At 37.5% G+C, this 9536-nt stretch overlaps 1 protein-coding gene across 1 annotated transcript; it reads left to right on the top strand.

The window, feature by feature from the left end:
- The first annotated feature begins 6428 nt into the window (after nt 1-6428).
- On the top strand, nt 6429-7370 carry LOC122914131 (olfactory receptor 52E1-like). The gene has a single exon (XM_044260767.1). It carries the CDS (start codon nt 6429-6431, stop codon nt 7368-7370), a length of 942 nt encoding a protein of 313 aa, XP_044116702.1.
- Nucleotides 7371-9536: the final 2166 nt, after the last annotated feature.

Below are 9536 nucleotides of genomic sequence, written 5' to 3'. Positions count from 1 at the left end.
CAGTAATCTCTTCGATATCAGCCACAGCCACTTCTTTCAAGATATGTCTCCAAAGGCAAAGGAAACAAAAGCGAAAATGAACTTTTGGGACTTCATCAAAATCAAAAGCTTCTGCACAGCAAAGGAAACAGTCAAAAAAACAAAGAGGCAACCCACGGAATGGGAGAAGATATTTGCAAATGACAGTACAGACAAAAGGTTGATATCCAGGATCTATAAAGAACTCCTCAAACTCAACACACACAAAACAGACAATGATACCAAAAAATGGGCAGAAGATATGAACAGACATTTCTCCAATGAAGACATACAAATGTCTATCAGAGATATGAAAAAATGTTCATCATCACTAGTCATCAGGGAGATTCAAATTAAAACCACATCAAGATATCACCTTACACCAGTTAGAATGGCCAAAATCAGCAAGACAGGAAACAACATGTGTTGGAGGGGATGTGGAGAAAGGGGAACCCTCTTACACTTTTGGTGGGAATGCAAGTTGGTCCAGCCACTTTGGAAAACAGTGTGGAGATTCCTCAAGAAATTAAAAATAGAGCTTCCCTATGACCCTGCAATTGCACTCCTGGGTATTTACCCCAAAGATACAGATGTCGTGAAAAGAAGGGCCATCTGTACCCAATGTTTATAGCAGCAATGGCCACGGTCGCCAAACTGTGGAAAGAAGCAAGATGCCCTTCAATGGACAAATGGATAAGGAAGATGTGGTCCATGTACACTATGGAGTATTATGCCTCCATCATAAAGGATGAATACCCAACTTTTGTAGCAACATGGATGGGACTGGAAGAGATTATGCTAAGTGAAATAAGTCAAGCAGAGAGAGTCAATTATCATATTGTATTAATTCTTTTTAATGTTTGGTAGAATTTCCCTGGCAAGCCATCTGGCCCTGGGCTCTTGTTTGTTAGGAGATTTTTGATCACTGCTTCAATTCCCTTGCTTATGGGTCTCTTCAGTTTTTCTATTTCCTCCTGTTTCAGTTTTGGTAGTTTATATATCTCTAGGAATGCATCCATTTCTTCCAGATTGCCTAATTTATTGGCACATAGTTGCCAACAATATGTTCTTTATAATTGTTTATACTTCTTTGGGGGTGGCTGTGATTTCTCCTCATTCATTCATGATTTTATTTATTTTAGGTCCTTTTTTTTTTTCTTTTTGGTAAGTCTGGCCAGCGGTTTATTAATCAATCTTATTAATTCTTTCAGAGAACAAGCCCTTAGTTTCTTTGATCTATTCTGCTGTTCTTCTGGTTTCTATTTCATTGATTTCTGCTCTAATCTTCATTATTTCTCTTCTCCTGCTGGGTTTAGACTTTATTTGTTGTTCTTTCTCCAGCTCCTTTAGGTGTAAGGTGAGGTTGTGTATTTGAGACATTTCTTCTTTCTTGAGAAAGGCTTATATTACAATTTTATTACTTCTAACAACCATCTTTGCTGCATTCCAAATATTTTGAACAGTTGTGTTTTCATTTTCATTTTTTCCATGAATTTTTAAAATTCTTCTTTAATTTCTTGGTTGACCCATTCATTCTTTAGTAGGATGCTCTTTAGAATGTATGTATCTGAGTTCTTTCCAAATTCCCTCTTGTGATTGACTTCCAGTTTCAAAGTATTGTGGTCCAAAAATGTGCAGGGTATGATCCCAATCTTTTGGTACTGGTTCAGGCCTGATTTTTATATGATGTATTCTGGAGAATGATCCATGTGCTCTTAAGAAGAATGTGTATTCTCTTGGGCGCCTGGGTGGCTCAGTGGGTTAAAGCCTCTGCCTTCGGCTCAGGTCATGATCCCAGAGTCCTGGGATAGAGCCCCACATCAGGCTCTCTGCTCAGTAGGGAGCCTGTTTCCTCTTCTCTCTCTGCCTGCCTCTCTGCCTACTTGGGATCTCTGTCTGTCAAATAAATAAATAAACTCGTAAAAAAAAAAAAAAAAAGAAGAAGGATGTGTATTCTCTTGACTTAGGATGGAATGTTCTGAATATATTTCTGAAGTCCATCTGGTCCAGTGTGTCATGCAAAGCCCTTGTTTCCTTGTTGATCTTCTGTTTAGATGATCTGTCCATTGCAGTGAGTGGGATGTTACAGTCCATTACTATTATTGTATTATTACCAATATGTTTCTTTAATTTTGTTATTATTTGGCTTATGTAATTGGCTGCTCCCATGTTAAGTGCATAAATATTTATAATTGTTAGATTTTTCTTGTTAAATCAACCCTTTAATTCCAATATAGTATCCTTCCTTATCTCTTATTATAGCCTTTGGTTTAAAATCTAATTTGGCTGAAAGAGAATTGCTACCCAAGCTTTTGTTGATGTCTATTAGCATGATAAATATTTTTATACCGTCTCACTTTATCTCTGGCGGTGTCTTTGGGTCCAAAATGTGTCTCTTGCAGATAGCCTATCTCATTTATGTAATTCTTTATTCTGTTTCTTGTCTTCTTTTACTGTCTGTCCTGTTTACTACTATATTGGCAGTGCTTAAATGGTGCCTGACATGTAGTAGATGCTCAGTGCATAGTTTGAATTCATCAGTGAATGAATGATGAAACTGATGGATTCATGGGAGTATCCCAGATCAATTCTTGTTACTCATGGAAAGCCCTCTGGAATGGAAGCTTGAACACTCAGCTCTACCTCCCCATGTGATCTTCTCTTTCTTCTCTATTTCTGTCTCTTTGTTAGTAAAATGGGATGATATGTGATGTTAGGACTAAAACTTGTTTGACAAATGTTCTCATTTTACAGGTTTCAAGATTGAGATAGAGAGGAAAAGGCAATTCCTACATGACTGTAGATAAGTAATCAGGATGAGAGTGATAAAATGACTAGCCTCTGCCTTCCAGATTTTTATTTCTGCTTTCCATTACTGATGGGAAACCTCCACTGGGATAACAGAATATGTTTCTGTGCGATTCAAAACTGTATGCATTTCCTCACTTCAGGATACTGCAATTGTGCTAAATACCGAGTCATTATGATATAATTTTAGTTGTACTTCTCTACTTATCAGCACTTCAATTATAATATTGACTTAATGTGGTAGTTGCATGATACTAAGACAATAAACCCAGACTTAATATAATCCTTAGCTTATATATATTTGGAGCCTGGATATATGTTTTGAACCTCCCTTCAAGAGGTTCAAAAGTAATTGCCTAAAACTGATTCCAGGAACCCTCTTGGAAAAAATGTTTTAAAAAATTTACAAGACCAAAATAATAATAATAATATTAACTAATAATAATAATAATCCCACTGGAAATATGCTAATATTAGATTTGGGAGCCAAGGTCCAGAATCAGGACATTGCCTATTGGAGTCTGGTATATTCTATTCCACTAGAAAAGGAGTTAAACCAGATCTCACAGCTTTCTTGCCCCCACTCTCCCTAGGGAATCCCAACGCAGACAAATTTCCCCTCTAGAGCTTGGCCACAGTATTAAAAATCCTTCCACCAAAGCAAAAGGAGTTCAGACGGTTGCTAGGGGCTATTTGCTAACTTCTCCAGGAGTCCTTGCCTTGGAGGTATGCATCCTTATCTGTAGCCAGCTGAGCACAAGAAAAAGAGAGGTAGATGATAGGATGGGAGGAGTAGAAAAACTTGCTGACTGAAGGCAGGGGATAAGGGAACTGACTGTAGAAATGTGTTGGCATAATTTCTATGTGCAAATGAGCAACCGCTGCTTTTATTTCTAATACACCCTTATACTATCTCTGCATGCAGCTCCAACACCTTTTGATACGTCTGCCGTTCTTTCTGTGCAGAAAGCTCTTCACTGACCTGGAGCCTATCTAATCACTGATCTATCAAGGTTCTTTTTTTCCTGTGTTCTGATTCTTGCTCACTGTTATCTCTCCTTCAATCCCTTCTAATCTAATTTAAAGGTTGGATAAATGTCCCCATCCTGAGTTCATTTTTGACATAGAGGGAGAATAATAATTGAACTTACCTTAACCTATTCAGAAATTGTCTCTCACCAATTACAACCTAGTGAAACACACTGAACCACTTGCTAGTTTTTTCCAACTAAAGATAGTGCTAATTATTTTGGAATGGTTTGGTCTTCTAGTGTGTAATGCTAATGTCTGAAAATGTTTAAGGATAGGTTTAATCAGATAAACTCTATTGTAAATGTTAGGACCCCTACCAAAATATTTATAGGGAGGTAAAGTGAGGATCCGTATTTAGTCGGCTGACTCCTGATGTATGGATTATCTGAAGACCTGAGGTAAGTCAAACAACTTCCACTATAGCTGTCTACTTTATTGTGTTCTTATCTATAGGTGTTTACTAGTAATTGTAACTATACTTTTTTGATATCCCATCTTGACTCATGCAAACCTTGCAAGAATTCAGCTTACATAGGCATTTTAGCCTCATTTCATGCATAGCTGAGGAATCATAGACTCAAAGAGAGGAAATAATTTAACCAAATTCACATGGCAGGAAGACTCTGGGTTCAATTCCTAGTGTCTGCTTCTAAACATTATGCCATATCTTATCTACTAAACTCTAACTTAGCTGAACCACAATCACAGAAAAAGAAATCTGATTATAGGATTCTACTTCATCCCCTTCCCAAATCCCCTGCGTTTAAATGCCTTTCCCTGCATATAGTCATCTCTGTTCAAATTGGGGATGGTTTTCTATACAGTTCATATTGCTTTCTTGAAATACCTCTTCTCTTTTCTTGGTGTAATAATTTGCTTAACTGATTATCTTAACTGTTTCCTCCCTGTAACTGTGATCAGACTCTTCTTTCTATTATTTCTTAAAGCAATTTGTCCAAGACCCAAGTTGCAATGCACCCTTCCAACTCACAGCCACACACACACACACACACACACACACACACACACACACACGCTTCCATCCCCAGACACACTTTCTAATACAGTTACTCTGGCTAATGTCGTTTGTAGCTTGTTTCTCATTTGCACGGGGCTTAGCAGTCTAACAGAATACTGAGCAGAGGAACAAGGGAAAGGTCTATTCCTACCTATAGGGAGTGGAGTATATCAAAGGTGATCTATAACAATAATACATTTACCTCAGCCCTCCAGGTTCTTCCAAAATTGTCATGTCAGTAAGGAGATAGCCTTCTAGTGGTATAGATTAGATCTACTTTCCTGCTAGTGGTAACTTCTTAAAATTGTAATTCTTACATCTACTGAGTTCCAGACCTTCTCTCTCTGTGTGCAGACATCTCTCTATCTATCTGCCTGTCTATCTGTCTATCTATCTATCATCTATCATTTATTTATCTATCATCTATCCTTATGGATGTATAAGAAAGAGAAGGCAAGAGGTTTTAATCAGAATGTGCTTAGAGTTATTAAAGCATATATATTGTAATAAATTATATGGTCAGATAAATGAAGAATTTAGTTTCCAGGAGTGGTGTGTATAAATTAATTTACTAAATTTGTAAATTTTGTGATATTTTATAAAACTGTACATTAATGTTTCTGTGCCCATGTGTAGATCTGTGTATCTTTCTGGACAGACATCAGCAGGAAGACACTTAAAGGGCAAGGCTCTATTTACCTACCATCAGAACAGAAATGAAGAGGAATATGTGAATATTTTTCTAAGCAGACCCAGATTAAAAGAATTATCTTGAAATAAAGTTTGGTATGGCTTCTTGATAAAACCTCAAGGCAGATTTATTCTCTGATATTGGTACCAGAAAGAAAGCAGAGATCAGAAGATGACTACAGCATGAAAAACTTTCTTGGGGACTTAAACAGTGAGAAGCCTACATAGATCCAAAATTGTCTTAGAAACTTCTGGTTTGGTGCACTTGATGTTTCCTTGAAGACACATTATATATGTCAGCTCAGAAATGTGATACATGCAGAATCATAATGGTTTTTATTGCATTTATGTTTATGTTCCTACCTTGTACATAATGTTTATAGTTATAAATCCAATAATATTTCTATAAAATGCTAAATAACATTCAGGAAATATTTTGTGCACCTAAGAAGCAAGGGAAAAACTATCTTGGCACTTATTTTCTTAATTAAAATGGTTCATTTGCATAACTGTTTCAACCACTAAAGCTTTAAGTTCCATCATAAAAGGAACCTTCTTTAACTCATCTTTTGCTATCAGTCTTAGCACAGAACTTGGCACATCTATATTAGGTACTCAGAAAATTTTGGTTGAATAACAAAATTTAATTTAATTTAATGGATATGATAATGTATACTGAAATCATGTGGCTTCATTTTACCATTCAATTTTGTACACTTTCAGGTCTCAATGATGGGTAGGTACAATAAAGGTTTCACTGATTCCTTCATTTTCTCTGTGTGCTAAGCAAGGAGGAGGCTTATTCAGTGAATGGGAGGTATTTTATCTATAATATCTTTCACTATAAAAATATCCCGGGAAGATGGTCTCACTTAATACCACCCTATTTCATCCTTACTCTTTCTTCCTTCTGGGGATCCCTGGTCTGGAACACATACATATGTGGATTGGTTTCCCTTTCTTTGCTGTGTACCTGACAGCTGTTCTTGGGAATATCAGCATCCTTTCTGTGATTGAGACTGAGAGCAGCCTCCACCAGCCCATGTTCTACTTCCTGGCCATTCTGTCATCTATCGACCTGGGCCTGTCCACATCCACCATCCCCAAGATGCTTGGCATATTCTGGTTCAACCTGAGAGAAATCTCCTTTGAGGGGTGTCTCATTCAGATGTTCTTTATCCACCTCTGCACTGGCATGGAGTCGGCAGTGCTTGTGGCCATGGCCTATGATCGCTATGTGGCCATCTGTAACCCTCTTCAGTATACACTGGTGTTGACAAACAAGGTGGTAGTCATCATTGCAATGATAATCCTACTGAGACCTTTGTCTTTCGCCATACCCTTCGTTCTACTCATCCTACGATTGCCATTTTGTGGACACCAAATTATTCCTCACACTTACTGTGAGCACATGGGCATTGCCCGCCTGTCCTGTGCCAGCATCAGGGTCAACATCATCTATGGTTTATGTGCCATCTCTATCCTGGTATTGGACATCATAGCTATTGTCGTTTCCTATGTCCAGATCCTTCGTGCTGTCTTTCGACTGCCTTCCCACGATGCCCGGCTCAAAGCACTGAGCACCTGTGGCTCTCACGTGTGTGTCATGTTGGCTTTCTACACTCCTGCATTTTTTTCATTTATGACCCACAGGTTTGGCCGGAATATTCCACGCTATATCCACATCCTTTTGGCTAATTTCTATGTAGTCATTCCACCTGCTCTGAACCCTGTAATCTATGGGGTCAGAACTAAACAGATTAGAGAGCAGGTGCTGAAACTCTTTTCCAAGAAAACAGCATAACTCTTGTAAAGAATCAAATTAAGGAAAGGAGCAGCACTGATTGTCTTTGTTCAGAATGGAAAAAGGACTTTTGAAAGTTACGCAGATCTCTCTCAGGGAAGACCTGTGAGCCTCCCTCCCAAACCCAGAAAATGGAAGGCAAGACCCATGTCAAATGCATAAATAAAAGTTTCTTATGATTTTCAATTGTATGAAAATAATTCAGTTTCCCCATGTGGAAGAGAACAAGCACTTTGTTCTACTTTCATTAGGACTTAACACATCACATTCTTTAGTTAACATCATTTTGAAGCAAAACCAACCCTCCAAAAAGAAGACACCACACGAATAATTATAAATTATAATTTTAATAATTATTAAATTATAATTATAAAGCCCATAAATTCCCTTATATCCTAATTTAAACGAAGATAGTACATTGCCCTTATTATGCTGGTTCCCAAAATAATGGATGATAAAACACTTCCCACATGCCTGGCCTCCCTCTCATAAAGAATGCTTTTCTGACTCTACCATGTTAATGTTCTTAGACATGAAATTGATCCTGTGACTTTGATAATCATGTGAGAAAAGTAGAGATTTTCTATCATGAACAGAATTGTAAAAACTTGGTAATCTTTTAAAATTCATAGTCTGTTTTTGTTTTAAAGCTGTGTTGTGTTCCTTTTAGATGGATGAGTATTTATAGAGCCTAATTTATAGATCTGTTTTTTCAAACAAACTATTATCTTTCAAACAGTTCTGTTTCTGTGTCTTGTGACATTTCACAGAGGAGTTTCTCTCTCATGGAAAGCAGGAAATTTTAGCAATGTTCCAAGTCCAGTACTAGCCAAGTGTGTATCTGTGTACTCTTGTGCCATATGACATTATTCAGTGTTCTCTAGTTCTAGGTGGTATTATTGACATTATCTGTAGAAAGAAGTCAGGAGAAATATATTTGTAAATTTTGACCAATAAAATTAAATTTTTAGCTATACTTTCACTGCAGAATTTCTCAGATCTTTCAACTAACAAATATTCATTTGAAACTTTAAGATAATACTGGCTTTGGATTGCTCCTTTGACCAAAATATGACACTAATATTCCATAGCATGAAATTTAGAAAAAAAAATCCTACTTGTTGCTGTCATAAATTCTTCAAGGGAGTTTATATTAATTGACATCACATCCTGAATTTGAAGCTGTCAGTTATGCTGTATAATTTATAAGTACGAGTGGCTATTCCTGGAACCCTGTTGTGACCTTGAACTCAATCGCTATCTATATATTTATTCTACTTATGAAGTGGATTTTAATGATGTGGCCTCAATTATATCTTCAATGATCTGGTTAGAGTTCAATCTGTTTATATGTGTTTTGGCTAGTTTTTGGAAAATTGGTACTTAGCCTTTAAATAGCTAAATCCACCAATGTAGTCACCTGGGCCTGACGTCTGTGTTAGAAGGTTGCTAAGTACAGATTCAACTTATTTCATAGGTAAAGGTCTATTCAGGTCATCGAATTCTTCATGCTTTTGCTTTGAATGTCCTCAGTGAATGTATCACATTCCTCTAACTTTACCTTTTATTCAGGGTGTGGCTGATAAGTTAGGTTTTCTTGATGTCTACCCCACTGTCAATATTAGATCTTCTCTTTGTTCCTATGCTTGCAATAAGGCCACCCTCCATGTTCTGCACACTCCCTCACATGTAGAGCACTGTTACTTGTTCCTCAAACCCTACTAATCTGCTGGTAAGAGCCAGAGGACATTAAATACCATCTGGGCTGGTTTAGCCTGTCTTGGGCAGGTAGTATATTCCCAAGTCTTGAAAATGAAATGTCTTAATTGATTCTGCCCCTTGCCTAGCATCGTAGGACATGTCTAAGGAATTTGTCCCACCCTGGGTTATAGAGTTTGTTTTTGCTCCTTTGGCTCAGCAGCAGTGGGTCTCCACTTGTGCTCTTCCTCAAGTGATGGCTTTTGTTCCTTTGGGGAAAGAACCTGAATGAGGAGTCTTTCCCATCTTATAGTGACAGTTATTCCCCTCCACCAGTTCTGGTTCATGATGAAGGTCTAGTCCTACACTCAGACTTTCTTATGAGTACCTGGTCTAGTCTAGGGAGAAAAACATGAGTAAGTGTGAATTCCCCTTTGTATCATATTTATATATTACTCCCAGATATTC

This window comes from Neovison vison, chromosome 7 (assembly GCF_020171115.1).
Source record: "Neovison vison isolate M4711 chromosome 7, ASM_NN_V1, whole genome shotgun sequence".
NCBI classification, from domain to species: Eukaryota; Metazoa; Chordata; class Mammalia; order Carnivora; family Mustelidae; genus Neogale; species Neogale vison.
The sequence above is the reverse complement of the archived record's forward strand: the minus strand, read 5'-3'. Positions and strand labels throughout refer to the sequence as shown.

What these genes read in the sequence shown, in the direction of transcription:
- LOC122914131 (XM_044260767.1), top strand. Translation starts at nt 6,429, where the DNA reads ATGGTCTCACTTAATACCACCCTATTTCATCCTTACTCTTTCTTCCTT.